The sequence below is a fragment of the Peromyscus californicus genome, unplaced genomic scaffold (assembly GCF_007827085.1).
Source record: "Peromyscus californicus insignis strain IS unplaced genomic scaffold, ASM782708v3 Scaffold_16__1_contigs__length_79575227, whole genome shotgun sequence".
Lineage (NCBI taxonomy): Eukaryota > Metazoa > Chordata > Mammalia > Rodentia > Cricetidae > Peromyscus > Peromyscus californicus.
Window position 1 is genome coordinate 45,967,493 of NW_026294458.1, and position 16,767 is coordinate 45,984,259.

At 37.2% G+C, this 16,767-nt stretch overlaps 1 protein-coding gene across 1 annotated transcript in view; it reads right to left on the minus strand.

The window, feature by feature from the left end:
- Nucleotides 1-6,112: 6,112 nt before the first annotated feature.
- Nucleotides 6,113-16,767, minus strand: part of Epha3 (EPH receptor A3) — a 317,372-nt gene continuing 306,717 nt past the window's right edge. The window contains exons 16-17 of the mRNA XM_052740962.1: nt 14,956-15,111; nt 6,113-8,828 (exon numbers count right to left, since the gene is read on the minus strand). Coding sequence (XP_052596922.1) covers nt 8,723-8,828; nt 14,956-15,111 — 262 coding nt within the window. The 3' untranslated portion in view covers nt 6,113-8,722. The remainder of the gene's footprint in view (nt 8,829-14,955; nt 15,112-16,767) is intronic.

Sequence of the window (16,767 nt, forward strand, 5' to 3'; positions counted from 1 at the left end):
TTGTATATGAGTTGCTTTAGAGGAAGTAAATGTGCCTTTTATGGGTCACCGTAGTCATTGCTGGCTTCATGTGTTTATATATAGGTTTATATAACCTTGCAGGCTCCTGAGGCATTTGAGTTTGTGAGCCTCCTGAGGAAGAACTAAAAACTTAAACTTGCTAGGGTATGCTAGTCTGGCTGCTTACTGGAAAATATGTTGGAGATAATGCGACTGGAGTAAGGGAAAGTTTAGGAGAGTCCTTGACAGGATGGTGACATGCAGAGGAATGAAATTAGACCTGCATCTATCCCCTTGCACAAAAACACAAAATCGATAGAGAAATCATTGATACTAGAAACACTGTACCTACTAGAGATAACACAGGCAGTACCCTGGAGGATACAGTTGTAGAAAAGGACTTTAGACAGCCGGAACTGACCTACTCTGGTGATGGGATGGCCAAACACCCTAATTGTTGTGCTAGAAACCTCATCCAGTGACTGAGGGAACCGAATGCAGAGATCCATGGCCAGGCCCCAGGTAGAGCTCCAGGAGTCCAAGTGGCGAGAAAGAGGAGGGTTTGTATGAGAGAGAATTGTTGAGACCAAGGTTGGAAAAAGCACAGGGACAAATAGCCAAATGAATGGAAATACATGAACTATGAACCAATAGCTGAGGAGCCCCCAACTGGATCAGGCCCTCTGGATAAGTGAGACAGTTGATTAGCTTGATCTGTTTGGGAGGCATCCAGGCAGTGGGACTGGGACCTGTCCTCAGTGCATGAGCTGGCTGTTTGGAACCTGGGGCTTATACAGGGACACTTGGCTCAGCCTGGGAGGAGGGGACTGGACCTGCCCGGACTGAATCTACCAAGTTGAACTCAATCCTCAGGGGAGTCTTTGCCCTGGAGGAGGTGGGAATGGGGGGTGGGCTGGAGGGAAGGTGCGGGGGCAGGAGGGGGAGAACAAGGGAATTCGTGGCTGATATGTAAAATTAAATTAAATTATAAAATAAAATTTAAAAAAAAAAGAAAAGGACTTTCTGAACTCAATTTGCCCAGGAGCTAAAGTCAACTACTGACCACCAAGAACTGTTAAAATAAGAAATAGTCTACACAGCTAAAGAAACAATTAAAAAGGTGAAAAGAAAGAAAACAGAGTGGGAGAGAATCTTTAACACCTGACAGAGAATTAATATCCAGAATATATAAAAAATTAAAAAAACAACAACAAAGAGTCGTAAAATTAAATAGCTCATTCCCAAAAAATGGGTCTGGGAACTGACCAGAGAGTCCTCAAAAGAAGAAATAACAATCTCTAAGAAATCACAGCTTTGAAATTTCTTCCTACCCAAGTCATAAAGGCAAAAATCAACATAATAACCCAAAATAAATGATAGAGAAAAAACAAACAAACAAACGGAGAACCTGTATTCACTATTGGTGGGATTGCAAACTGGACCGGCCACTCTGGAAATCTTTGTGGAGGATCCTCAAAAAGCCAAAAATAAAACCCCTCTATGTCCCAGCTACATGCTTATGTATATGCCCCAAATTCTTGTCAACCCACTCCATAGATACTTATTTTGCCATAGTCATTGCTCCTTTATTCATAATAGCTAGGAGATGGAAACAATCTAAATATTCCTCAACTGATGGGAATTGGTACATAAACAGTGTATAATACTCTTCAGCTGTGAAGAAAAATGAAATTATAACAATTTCAGGTAAACAGATGGAACTAGAAAAAAATCATATTGCTGGAGGTATTCCAGGCCCAGAGAGTCAAACATAATATGTTCTCTCTTATCGTCAGTTCCTAACTCCAAATCACCATATGCTAAGTATATAACCTAGAGCAACAGCAGAAACAAGGAAGATAAAAGGGATGAATGTGAGAAGGTGGGTTTTTAATTATGGAAGGGGAGGGAGATGAAGAACAAGGGAAAAATAACAATATGGATTTTCAAAAAGTCATCAGGCATCATATCATTATTTATCTACCTCAATTATGTGTAATGCATATAAATCTGTGTATGCATATACATGTATAATTTAAATGAAAATTTGCCATCTGTGATAACAATGTTCTTCTCAAGAGCCATAGACTATCTAACAAGAACCACAACACCAGGCATAAGAAGCCTTTTTTGAATTGTCAGGGTTGTTGAAGAGACTCCCAAAATATTATAGGACATTGCTGTGTCCTTGTTTGCCTCTCAGAGATCGGAAGGGAAATCCCTACTGCTGAAGACAGCATGATTCTTAGATCTATGACACAGAGGACCTGAGCTGAGTCTTCAAGAAGGATTAGCTTTTATGGTACGAGAAGGGAATGTGCAAGTTTCCAAGGGAGGGAAGCAAACAACAGTCCTCGCCAGCTAAGATGCCTGTGGTCCACAACAAAGGCAATCGTGGCATGCTAGACCTATGGCTCTATTAGCAGCATGCATACATTGCTGTTAACCAACAGCTCACTAATTGGACCTAAGATCGACTCAACAAGAGTGAAAGCAGACTTGGTACTGGAAACCTAGCCAAGTATCTAGGAGGCTAGTGAAGTTATGCATCTTGAAGATTACTCTCCATTCACCACTTTATTTAACTAGCATAATTCCTAAACATATTCTAAATATTTATCTTATACCTGTAGATAAGCGTAGTCCTCATCTCTCATCAAGGAAACTTCTCTTTGTAACAGAGGGCCTGCAACATTTGTAACATTGCAGAAAGCCTCAACCAATCAAAGTTCAGGGAACAAGAGATTCTGTGGTGTTTGTCCTGTCCCCAGTGATATATCTATGGTGCCAACTTCCACACCTAAGGCTCAGGGATCATTGAAGATGAGGGGAAGGAAGGATGTGAGAGCCAGAGGAAGAGTTTTGTTGTGATATTGTGTCTCCTAGTAATTCCAGAGAGACTTCACTTGTCATGTCTCATCAACATGACTGCCTCAGCAAAACCTGGACAATGATGATACCAATGGACCCCATGGACATAGGGAAGCATTTGGGGTCTCATCTACAAACAAGTACTATAGGCAACTGGGAAATGCTGAGACCAGGAGAAATGGGCTACCCAGGGATATTACCCCAACTGGTTTTCTGATACCAAATGGGATCATATACATTCTGTATATATGTCATTTGTCATTTGTCACATAGATACTGAACAGGAATATGTAAACATACACACACATTCACACACACAGACATACATACACATATATGTAAATATGTAACAACATTTTTTTTAAAAAAGGTCATTAATTTGAAAGATAGCAAGGGAAGTATAGGAATGATTGGAACGAAGAAGTGAAAGAAATGGAAATGATGTAATTATATTACAATTTCAGAGAAAACACACACACAAATATATATGTATATATGTATATGTATATATTTCAAAGAGTATATATTTTAGAATCAGACAGAACCAGTCAGACTTGCTAGCACATATGTGGTAGAAATGCCTGGTAATCATTGGCACTAGGGTTACAAAAACCCTAGGGAATTTTCAGATTACCTACCATGCAGATTCTAGGCCTTGTATATTGAGAAGTTTTGGTGCTGAGAAGAGAGGTTTTTTCAAGCTTTTGGGTCATATATGTTTTGTGTTATCACAGGTTGCAGAGAATTAACTTAGGTCTTTTTGAATGTCATTCTTTCTTCCTTCATGTAAGGACACAGCATTCATCCTTCTGCCTCTGAAAACCCCTACTAGGCTCCTAACGATGGGATTTTGATGTTGGGTTTTCGAGTCTCCAGGACTGAGAGAAATGAATGCTACTGTTTACCAACTTCCCAGTCTGTGATATTTTGCTATAGCAGAACATACTAGCACAACTATGAAAAATGATAGAAGGAGAAAGACTAGACAGGAAAGAGCTCAGGGTACAGGGAATGTTTAAGGAAGTCTCAGTCTGGACTACTGCAGCATGCACAGGGCCAGATAGTTTCCCAGGACTGAGATGGAGAAGGGGGAAACTCTCATGCCCAATCGAAAAGCTATATTCAGTTAACAATTGTTTGTAAAGGAAAAATTAGTCTTCTCCAACAGAATCTTGCTGTGCATTCAAACTCCACTTAAGGGCAGGCCCTATCCCCATCAATAGATGACCAGCACAAAACTAACTTAATGGTACTTTTGGAGATTTTGAATTTTCAGCTCATGTTGCTTTGTGCATTTTTTGACCATACTTGTCTTTTGCTTGTAGACTATGATTCCCAGTTTTGCATTTTATGGTGTGTGTGTGTGTGTGTGTGTGTGTGTGTGTGTGTGTGTGTGTGCCCTTGCACAGGCACAAGTGCATACATTTCTTCTGTTCTTTCTTTGTTTGTTTTTATTTTTTCTATTTTGTTTGTTAGTTTGTTCCATTTGTTTTGTCCTTATTTTTTTTATTAGCCTGTCTGTTTTCTTAATACAGATAAAGATGTCATGGAATTGGAAGGGTAGGGAGGTAGGGAAGATTTGAGAGGAGTTGAGGGAGGGGAAATGGTGATCAGACTATTTTGTAAAAACAACTTTATTTTCATTAAGAAAAAAAATAAAAATAAAGACAATCTCAATCCAGATGACTATAGTAAGACTGAAGATTTCTTGTCAACAACAGTTTACTATGTGAGAAAAAATGACCTGCCTCTGCTGTTTCTATGTCCGTAATCTTTTCCAGGGACCAACTGAGGTAGAGCAAGGCCTGGTACAGGATACACTCTGGAGTTCTGAAAGCTTAGCAGCTCACAGGGATTAACTCCCTGTATGGCAGGCCTGAAAGGAACTAGCATCAGAAGGGTCTAGTTCATTTCATAAATTCGTTTATGCATAAAAGTGGACTAGACTCTCGAGACGGTCACTTGGCAATTTTGAACTTAACATTTCTCCTCTATTCAAAGTAGCTAGTGGTTACTCATGAAATTGTTTTAAGTGGTTAATGAATGACTTGTGACTAGTCAAGAACAAAGTGCCTGGCTGTTCAGTGATAACATCTCAGGGCTACCCGCATGTCATCCCTGGGAACCTGAGGCAGGAGGATTGAAAGTTTTAGACCAAAGTAGTTCACAGACAAAGCACTTTTCCTATAATAATAATGATTAAATGCTCACAGAACAAATGAACATTTTTTCCTTTTTTTCTGCCAATGAGTTTACTTACCTTATCTGTTACTATTTATTCTCTACTACACTCAACATGATGAGATGCCATTTCTCCTTCAAGGCAAAATCACTTCTAATTTGTTTTGTGTTCTTTTCCTAATTACTTCTGCCTGTTTGGGTCTCTTAGTTTGATTTGCTTCTCTTTGAATGAAAAACACTTCATTTTCGTGTAAAACACTTTCTTTAAGTGGACTTTATGGCAAGAAATTTACTTTACCTCAAGTATTAGGTATGCCGTAGCACGTAGCTTGCAATTTAGTTATTTGCTTTTCAGTTATATTTGACCCATCTATACCATTCTGGCTTCCTTTATGCCAGCCGCATTCTTTCTTTTGGACAGGAACCATTCTGAAATATCTATCATAGTTTCGGCACAATCCCATCACTACCTCCCAGGACAAACACAGATATGAGTATTTGTCAATTTGAATAATATTTATCCCTACCTATTGTGAATCAAGGCAAGGCTTTAGAATCTCTGTTCAGATAATTAAGGAGCAATGATAAATCCACAGGATTTGTATTGACTTACATTAGAATTAGAGTATGATTTTCCACTTGTAAAAACATATAGCTTCAAATTGACTGGTAGAAATGGGCTGAAGGAAAGAAGACATGAGAGACTTATACATGATATCATGGCTTAAACTTTGGTTCCACCTCTGCCAGATATGTGGACTGGGGTGAGAGCATAAGAATTTTACATTCTTATGTAAAGAGTGAGTATATATGTGAAATAGATGCATAATCAAGGGAACTAGTATGAATATATTTACTCTCTATGAAAATTAGAATTACTGATGATTTTTCCAAGCTTTCTGATAATAAGATTGGGATAATAATGAGTTTTGTTACAATAACGAAGAGGACAAAGAAACCAAAAGCACATTCTTAATGACATAGATAATGCTTCATTACTTTGCTGTTTAAATGAGCACATATTTCATGTTTAAATAAGACATCAAAGACCACTTCTGTATTCCAATCTGTAAAAATATTTTCATTATGTTTATTATAAAAATATAAATGTTCCCACTAGAAATCATTTTACATTAGTAAGAGGCCATCTACATTGTGCAACATAAACTAAATGAAAAATGTTTTGAAAATGCAAGTTTAAAGTAAACACATACTGCCAATCATATATCATATTTATACATGGCTTGGTAGATACTTGGTACAGCATAGACTGGATGTGTTGCCAGAAATAAATAAAATCTATAAATCAAATTTAAGATACAAATCAGATAATATGGTACATGACTTTGCGAGGGAGTGGTAGCCTCATTGTTATGGGAAGGCAATGTAGTTCCTGTACAAAGAGATGGCCATAAGTGTTCTAGTACCTCTACTCCCCAGTCCAGAATCGTACATTGTTATGTTTACATATGTACAGGGAAGGGATTATGCAACGTAAATTCGTAAGTGGTCAGATAGAAAAAAATAAATGATGAATGAAGAGCGATGTATTGTGTAAACCACCTCTACTTTCAAATGTAAAGAAGAAACTCAGTCCAAATAAATGCAATAGATTCAACAATTTTCATCATCTACTTATTTTGAAATTCATTGTTGTTGAGTGTGTACAGAATATTGCCAAAGAAAGTGAACACTAGTATGAGCAACTTGGTTTAGAAGCAAGATTTAAGTTTTGACCTATATTCCAAAATGTAAATTACTTGATTAGAGATTATTCTAGTTGCGTTCAGGGGATATAAGCAAAATTTATGATTAATTTCATCAGCCTGTTTCCAAAATGTTCATGCTCTTATAAGTCCAATAGAAATTCTAGTAGCATTATTTGATTACAAGGAACATTGCCAAAATTTGGGAAACAATTTCACATCTGAAAGTACACACCTAACCCTTAGTATACTGAACCTACAAAGATCAGCATTTGGCAATTTTCCTCTATGATTGGAAGCTGTATTTCTTTAGTGTCCCATTTTGCATATACACATACTTGTTGCAGGATTGTTTTAACTGTCTTCTTTTTGTGACATGTGCATTTCTTGAACCTATGAAATGGTGATATCAGCATGAGAAACCAGCATCTAAAATATTGCTTCAGCATGTATGGTTAGCAGGATGCCTACCAAGCACATCCTTCTTAATATTAATGAACATGCTCACAATTGGCCTTTAGAGAACAGCAAGTCTACAATCCTCACAATGAGACACATCTCCATTGCCTGCATATGTGCATTCATTTGCTAGATGAGTTGCTATTTCAAAAATGCTATGTTTAATAATATGTGTAGAAATTCAAGGCTTCTAGTCATGCACCCAACTCACAATAGGTACATTGAAATGGAAGACCCAAAGATAGTTATACCTGATACTGATGATGAAAATGTGTGAATAATTGACCTACATCTCAGTGATGCAGATGAGTAGCTTAATAATCATCATTCTCTACAAAGAGTTCTGCATGTTTAAGCAATGATACTAAGAGACTTTCCAAAGTCAGTGACTTATTTTTTGGCTTCATGCATTTACCTATAGGCTGCTGTCAATTCATGTAACCATCTAACTTCATTTTGATTTTTCCAGTGTTGCAAATCTAAGGAGCTCTAACAAGCTTCCTTCATGAATGGAAGGAATTGATGTCCTCTAAGCACCAGAGCAGGAAAGGTATGACATCTGGTTAAAAATCTATTACATACAAGCCAATATATTACACTAAATTAGGAGGATACAGTTACTGATAAATGGAGAGACAAAAATGAGTGGAATAATTCAAGCTGTGAGTGATTTGGTTACTGTATGAGCACTGAAGGAGTTTCATTTCGTTGGTACACATAAATGAATTGTTCAACAGTTCTAGAAAGGAACACATCATTCTCTGGGTCTAGTTAAACATGTTTCTTACTGCTGACAATTTGAGATAGCATTTGGCACTTGGCTGTAACAAAACCCAAATTAAATCATCAAGGCATAAATATAAAACAATAAAAACCATCCAAAAGAAAATAAATATGCACTTTCCCCCTCAAATTAAGACATGTTTTTACATGGTATGCTTAAAGAAGTTAACATTTAAACACGTGTAGCATTTAAAACAACTACAAACTTCATCTCTATGTTTTAAACAGATAAAAGAGAATACTAAAGAGATAAGGTAGTAAATATGGCCAGATAGTTTGAGGTATAAATGCCTCTATTTTGTTTGCTTTTAAAGAAACAAAATACCTGTTACAGATTTCTTCTGTGTATAAAAATATCACAAGTCTTTTCTTCTGTGGCCATTCATAACAAAGCCGTCAGGTCCATTTTGCTAGTTAACTTGGTTTACTTTTAAGAGAGCTTATGATCAATGGCTCTACACTAGTTCTTCCGTTTTGAGCTGAAGAATTTTAATTAACTTCATCAATTAACATTAAAAAAGCAATTACAAAACAAAATGCACCCACCCACCCATCTGTAAAATGATAGGGGAAAATAAGGAGATTTTCAATTCCATTTTAAGGCATTTGGACTTATAACTGAGTGTCTTATTAGACTTGGCGCTTTCACCAGTGTCTCCAACTTTTCCATCTGTCTTAAGATGATGCTGCATCTTCTCCATCTCTTACATCCTTCTGGTACTTTACACTGGAACTGGACCATTCTTAGATTGTGTTTCTAGGGCTTTAATGCTACTGATGATCTTCTTCTGTGGCCCAACCACAGTCACACCAACCTTTTTCATGTCACTGTAAAACAGGAAAATAAATAAATAAATAAATAACTGATGAGAATCCTGGAGTTCTGAAGAGTGTAGAAAGGAGACACTTTTTTCTTTTTTAGTTTCAAATGGACACAATTATATATCCCTGTGCTTGGAGCCTGGTTTTCTAATTTTTTTAAACATTGATATGTTATTATATTTGGCCAGTCTATCCCTGTCTTAAGTAGGAATATAGATGTGGTAGTGGGTTAAGTATGCTTCTAAAATCTTTTGTCACCCACAACTTCACAATATGTCTTTGTGTAGAATGAGTACTTTTTGGAGATACACTTCAGGCAGGGATTAAGGAAATAAGAGTACTAGGTAATGGTGGACACTAAATCCAGTGTGTGTATCTTTATAAGAGACAGGCAAGCAATCAGAGTGACATGGAGAAGAAGAAAATATGCCAATGGAGGCAGTGATTGAGTTTTGCTGTCACTCATAAATCTCATGATTCACCAGCAGCTAGAAGAAGCAAGACTGTATTTAACAGAGATTCCTGAGAGAGTTTACCATTGCCTTGATGTCAGACTCTTTCCTCCAAAATTACAGAGAATCCACTTGTTACTGAAGCTGACAACTTTATGGAAATATGTGATGGCAGAACAGTAAACTTTTATTTATTATTCCAACTGAAAATAGATAATCACACATTCTCTTTGAAATCTTTTTTTTCTATTCTCTTGAATCAGGACCACTTCAGGGGCTGTTTTGACTGCTGGTAGCTAAAATCCAAGTCAATATTGTATTGTTTCTTGTACTCAGGTCTTATGACATAGAAAGCTTCTACTTTGTTTCTCTTGAAATACCCTTTCTGGGATGCTAACTTATAAGTCTGACTATGCTGAGTCCATGTGTGAGCATGTTGGTCTACTGTACACTCTAACCTATACCAAGGCAGATATTGATGTGAAAACAGTGCTGGCCCCTAGATGGGAGCTCTTCCTTTATCAACTGAAAGTGTCAGTCAAGACTAGACCTAGAGCACCAAGATTGGATCTTCATTGGTTCCTCCCAAATTCCTCACCCACAACACTGTAATTAAAATTGCTGATTCCTTAGCCTTTATTTTTTTCTGGTCATAGATAAATGGACAAAGGTATATATTTATTAAACATAAAGTAGTTTAAGCTCAGAATTATCATTAAAATAAACATTGCAAGAAAAATAATTTCATCTTGAATTAAAATAGGTAAATTAGTGTATTTTATGAGTTGCTCTTTGTTTCCTTCTCTGATATGGGCATGTTTCAGGTCCTCCTCAAGTATTCTCTTCTATTGAGAACTTCCTGATTTTTTTTTCAAGTAATACAACTTCCCTGGACTTCCTATTTCCTTTTCTTTTTTCAGTTCCTTCCCCATTTTTATTAGCATCAATTATGCCACTTTTCTGATTTATTTTGTTGTTATCTATCTTGTCCCACAAGCAGGTGAATTCTATGTGAACAGAATTTCTAGTTTAATTTGACCTTGCAAAATGACAGCACACTCAAAAATGGGTTCCATTTAGTAGATGCTTTATATTTACTACAAAAAGGAACATATATATGTCTTTAACCCCAGCACTTAGGAGGAAGAGGCAAATGTATCTCTGTGAGTTCAAGCTAGCTGATCAGTATAAGTGAGTTTCAGGACATCCAGGGCAACATAGAGAGAGCCTGTCTTGAAGAAGGAGGAGGAGAAAGGAGAGAAAGAGGGGGAACTACTGACAGTCCACAAAATAGCTTGAGCATTCCTTATTATTTCTCTATAGATGCCATCCTCAAACATACTCCTAAAGAAATCTATATAAACATGCCTTAGGTCCTAAGTCAGTGATATAAGTGAATAGTATCCCTATATGTGTTTAGCTGTAATGCAGAAGATTACATGTGAATTTGGAGAACATTGATAAATTATTCCTTTCGGTTATTCCATGTCTGGTTTTTATCTTAAATGGATCCTCTACTTTTGTAACTTCTTTGTCTTCTTGTCTACCACCCTGCCATGTCCAGAGTCTGACTACCAGCTGCTGCAGTCTCAACAGCATGCTCTGTGTACACATGACATTTGGATTATCCTATCCAGAAGAGAAATGGAAAACTTCAAGACTATAGAGTACCTCCATGTCAGAACCAGGCAAAGGGATGGCGGGCAGGGGTAGCACTTAGGGAATTCCATCAAAGGGTGCATAATAATGACCTGTAGCAATTACTGTTTGGTGTTCATTACCCAAGTTGAATCCTCTCCTGTCTCTACCATTTCCATCGCCTTGCTCATCTCTGTGCTCTCCTTTCTCGATAGAACCTCTCTAAATCTACTTCACACTGCAAAATAATATCTTAATAATGGTAATTATCATTCAAAGCATTTTCTTGGCTTCATGTGGAAATTAGGGGACTCAAGTAGCTGTCATTTTAACAAAATTCCTAAGTTTATTGAAATTTATCTGCGAGGGAAACTCTGCTGACCTTTTCACAGGGCTTGGTCTATTGAACTAGGAAACAGAAAGACATTCAATATCTACCCAGGTGTATCCCTATTCCAAGAGAATTTCTAGGGTTATTTGGTCAAGTGGATCATTACTGAACTGAGCCTGGATGTCACAAAGAAAATAGCAGTTGAAGCAATTAAATTCAAAAGATAAGAACATAAGGGCAAAAGGAAACTCAAAATGTCAAGCTAAGGGTCTTTCAGCATTTGAGATGAAATGTTGCCTGATTATGTTTATCCTTGTCATAGGGAATTAGAGAGTGCACCTGGGTGTGTAGGTATTTGTGTGTGTGTGTGTGTGTGTGTGTGTGTGTGTGTGTGTGTGTGTGTGTGTGACTGGGCTTTGCTTTTATGTGAATGCTGGCATTGGAACTCAGGTCTTAGGTTTGTGCTTGAGTCACATTACGTAATGGACAGAGCCTATTCCTCAGCCAAGTAAGGATTTTCTTTTTCTTTTTTCTCATTTTTTACTTCTTTTTATTTTAATCCTGTAATTTTGTAATAATATAGCCGTAGCCATGCATAACATACAGGATATAGTGACTCAGGGTAGAAACATTATTAAGGTGATAAATATTGATCCTACATTGTTCCTAAACTGAGGACAAAAGAGAGAGAAAAAAAGACATCTTAGGGAGTAGAAGACAGGGACATCTAAGACTATCTGTGGGGATTGAATGGGAATGCCCCAATCATACATTTGAATCTTCAGATTCCACTTAGTGGGACAGTTTGAGAAAGATTAGGAGATATGGCTTTGTTGAGGAGGTGTGTCAGAGGGGGTAAGCTGTGAAATTTTAAAAGCCCAAGCTCTCTCTCTCTCTCTCTCTCTCTCTCTCTCTCTCTCTCTCTCTCTCTCTCTCTCTCTCTCTCTCTGGACGTATGTGTGTGTTTGTCTCCAACTGTGGATCAGATGTCTGGCCCCAGCTACTGTATCAGTATCATGCTATCTCATGCTTGCTGCCGTGACGGTCAGACACTAACCCTCTGAAACTGTAAGCAAGGTATCCAATTAAACGCTTTCTCTTATAAGTTGTCTAGGTCATAGTATCTCTTCCCAGCAACAGAACAGTAGCTAAGACACCCTCAGAATCTGAATAACAAGCCTGAAGGAAGGGAGACACTCAGAAGAGGAAAACTTGCTTCCTGAATGCAAACTTGCCAATTATTCAAATGCAAATAATTATGAAAGGAAATTTTGTACCAGCCCAAATAGTTTATGGTTCACTACTGTAATGTTGACACAAATAAATTCCTAATTTTTAATTAAAAATGCTTTTGTTTCACCTGTTTTGAACAATTACTTTCTTACTCCATGCATATCTTCTAAAGGTTGACTGTATTTATACTACAAACTAGCAGTTAATCTTATGAAGAGTGTTCTGCCTTCTATATTTCTATGCTTTATTTCATTATTCATTATGGAGAATAAACATTTGCATAATTTTGCTTTTGAAAATCTGACAATTTGGTGGAAACATTTAACCGTGTGGTTATTCTTTGTCATGCTTCTAGGCTCTAAAGCAGGTGTCTTGTATATCATAACCCTAACTGTTTATGTTACTAAAATAAGAATGTATAAAAATGTTCAAAGGAAAAAAGTTTGAATGCACAAATATATCCTGTAACTGTGGCTGATCAAAACATCTACCACGGAAACTCAGAGTACTGTTGATTGGATAAGAAATCCACTCAGTAAACATCACCTTCCACTTTAAACAGGACTGTCAGTGTATTTTAGATGCACTGAAGTAAGTTTACTTTCTGAGGACAAGTTGTCCTTCCCAATAACAATAAACACTTTCACAAAGTTCTTCTGTGATCTTAAATGTTACTGATCTGAACACAATCATACAAATTGTACAAATTATTTGTTGTGTATTTATGCATGTATTAATTACACTATGTACTCCTCTTTTGGAGATCTAACATGTGCCCCCTTACAGTGACATTGTTGAAATGACTGTCAGGGTAACATCCAAAGTCTTTATACATGCAATAACTTTTAAATACCGCAGTTGAAGAGGGTAAGACTTAAATGAACTTGAAATGACTAACAGCTACATTCAACAAAGTGAAGACCAAAGAGAGAAAGACTCTGACACAGTATTTTGGTCAACTTGGAGTATATCTGCCCTATACAAACATCTTTCTTTAAGACACTCTTACATTTTACAATTGGATGAAGACCTCTAGAACTAAATGAATACCCTCTCACCCTACTTCTGGACAGAATTGATAAGTAATGGCAAGCATGTGGCTTTTGGCTAATGTCCAAATATCCTTGTATCTCTACTAGTGACTTAGTTAAGAGAGCTGCTCCATGCTCAGGTATAAGATAGAATGGTAGACTTGAAGAGCTTGCGTGTGTGTGTGTGTGTGTGTGTGTGTGTGTGTGTGTGTGTGTGTGTGTATGCACACGTGTGATCAGAAAAAAAAACTGACATTTAGAAGATGAGAAAAGGATACATCACATCAGCAAGTGAGGTAAATTGAACCTCATTTACAAAGAGATAAAGAACATGACCAATTTTTTTGGAATTTTTTTGGTTTTTTGTTTGTTTGTTTTTTGTTGTGGTGTTTTTATTTTTTGCTTTCTGTTTTCCAGTCACCATACACTGAGGGTAAGAGAAAAATATGATCATTTTCACTGGGATAACTTGGTTCTTTCTTATATTTTTCCTTTTGGGGGACAGGATTTCATGTAGACCAGACTTGTCTCAAACCCTTTATGTAGATAAGGATGATCTTGAACTTCTGATCCTCTGTTTCTTTTCCAACTGCTAGTATTACAGGTGTGCACCTCTACACCCAGGCTATATCGCTCTTGGGATTAAACCCAGGAACTCATTCATGTTATGCAATCACTCTACCAACTGAGCTGTATATCCAGCCCTCACTTGATTCTCTAGGAAACCCTTTTCCTTTAGTAACAAAGTTTCTCAAATAAGAAGATTCTTCTCAGAGTAACCCCTAAGAAACACAGTATGGCATAATTGGTTACTCTTGATCTTTAACACAGAAAACTATGTTAAGAGTGACATCCCCCATGAAGTACCGACTGTCATCCTCAACTACCACTCTTTTAAATTAAACAAAAATGTCCAGTTTAAAACTTACTGTCAGTTTCCGTTTTTTGCATGCTTTTCTTCATGGAGTAAACACTTAATAATGTATGACAATAGAAGATATTCAGCAGTTGTGGAAACTGCTTTTAGATTTTGACATGTTTCACTCTCTAGTAGATCATTCATTCACTTCTCAGTTTCCCATGGCCACAGATATGAAACTTTCATTAAAAAAATAAAACCCCACAGGAAGTCACATACACCGGAATACATGTTGTACCTGTTAATGTTTTTTTTTTATTAGGAGTTTGGGGTAATTTATCTACCAGCACTTCCTGCTATCTAGGAAGACTCTGTCCTGAAGATTTTTCATGAAAAGGGAGACACCTCAACATATGTCAATGTAGGTGTTGTATAAAGGACGCCAGGGCCCTGCTCTGCTGTGACAGCAGATACTATAACCCATCAGTCTTAAACAGACACAATCAGGTATTTATAATCCATTAATTAAGATATATATGATCTGGAGGAAATTCACCACCCTCCGTTTTCTCTCCAGTATGCCACTTACTCTGTGGAGATCTTGGCGATGGTGTCACAGGAGCTATACTCCACCCCTGTGAAGATTTCCTTACAATGTGCTGTCCGGACGCCATTAAGCCAATCACCGGTTGTGTGGAAGGTAGTGATGTCAACATTGCTTTGGTCCAGAAGAAGGTTTGATGGCCTGCAAGAAAAGAAAACATCCAAAAAAAGGGAAACCAGAGTGATTGGAGTGCAAGTGTCAAAAATCTGACACCATCAGCAGCAGGAACTTCCAGACTGCATGCGGTGTTCCTGTTTATTTGAGGAACTGATCTGCCATGAAGTCTTCATCTGTTCAAGCTGGCTCCTTGGAAGGAGACGGCAATCATCATCTTGTCTAAGTGCTCCCTTCCCTGCCCTTCTCAGCTTTTTAAACCATCAAAAATTTGCCAGCAAAATACATAAACATACCACACATATCTTTTGGTATTTGTACATTTTAATTCATTAACAAAATGGTATAATTTAGATATAGTTGCAGCAGTAAATACTTTGCTATCTGCCTTTTAATGGACTCTGTTTCAATATGCAATCCTTCATAAATGAATGATTGCTGGTAGAGAGAGTGTATAGCTTTGGTGGATAAAGAAGAATTTGAAATATAAGGTACATTTACAGCAAGACATGAAGTCATCACAGATTTCGATAATACTACCAATGCCATTTAAAAGTAAAAGTTACAGAAAGTATGGAAAATGGCAGGTGAATCATAATACATGAAATTATTCCTTATTAAACAACACCAAATGGATATTGCACATGCATACACACACACATGTATGTGTATGTGTGTTTTGTATATATGCAGAGAGATACAGATACAGAGGTAGATTGTGACTTATATTGACAGCATTTGTCAACATTCATTAGAACATATTTAGGATTGGGTCTTATTCGCACATCCAGGAAGGTAAGCCAGATTTGTTGACACGAAGGTCTTAAGCTGAAATTTAGGAAATGGTGGACACTGTGTTTCTATTCCTGAAGAGTAAACACAAGCAAGCTATGAGTAAACTCTCTTAGGGTGGGGCTGCTTTTGTTTGATTGGTTTTTCATCCCTCTTAGCTCTTAGTGACATCTTTCTTTAACTGTCCTTTAACTCATAAGACTGGGAGAAATTATTGACACCTCTATTTTTTTTTTTCACGAGGAAAACAAAGTCGCTACAAGGGCCTTGTTTGTGGATTAAAATTTAAATTTATGAGCACTTACATTGTTCCAGGCCCTATGCTAAGCACACTACACAGACATCAGAGTTAACCTTTGCAGCATCAGTTAGGCACAGATGGTGTATGATTTGTAATCGATAGAGAAGCCAACACTAACAGAAATTAAGTCCCAGTCTTGGTTTCCTCAGGCAAGGGAGACAGAACAGGGAGTTAGACACAACTTGTACTGGATCTGATATTCTCCACTGTTCTGCGACACCATTTGGTTGAAAGTTGTTTAAATTGGTTTTCCTTCTTTTTTTTTTTTTTTTCCTTAATGTATTTGTGATCGTAGGATGTGGCCCGTGATCCATACTTGCTGTGAAGAGTCGGGGAGGAATCCAGTGTATAACACATACTATCTATATAGCCTGGAGAGTTTTCTGTTTTCCTTATTTGTAAAATGGGATTTATGTAATAGAAGCGACATAGGTGTCCCATAGCTGAGAGGTAAATATATAGGTTATATTTAGAGTAATGCTTCATCATAATTGCAGAGATTTGCTATTATTCTAACATAGGTTGCATACTCATTGAATCCAGTTTATATATTTAAAACTTCAAGAAGAAACCGTTTCAGTAAATTCCAA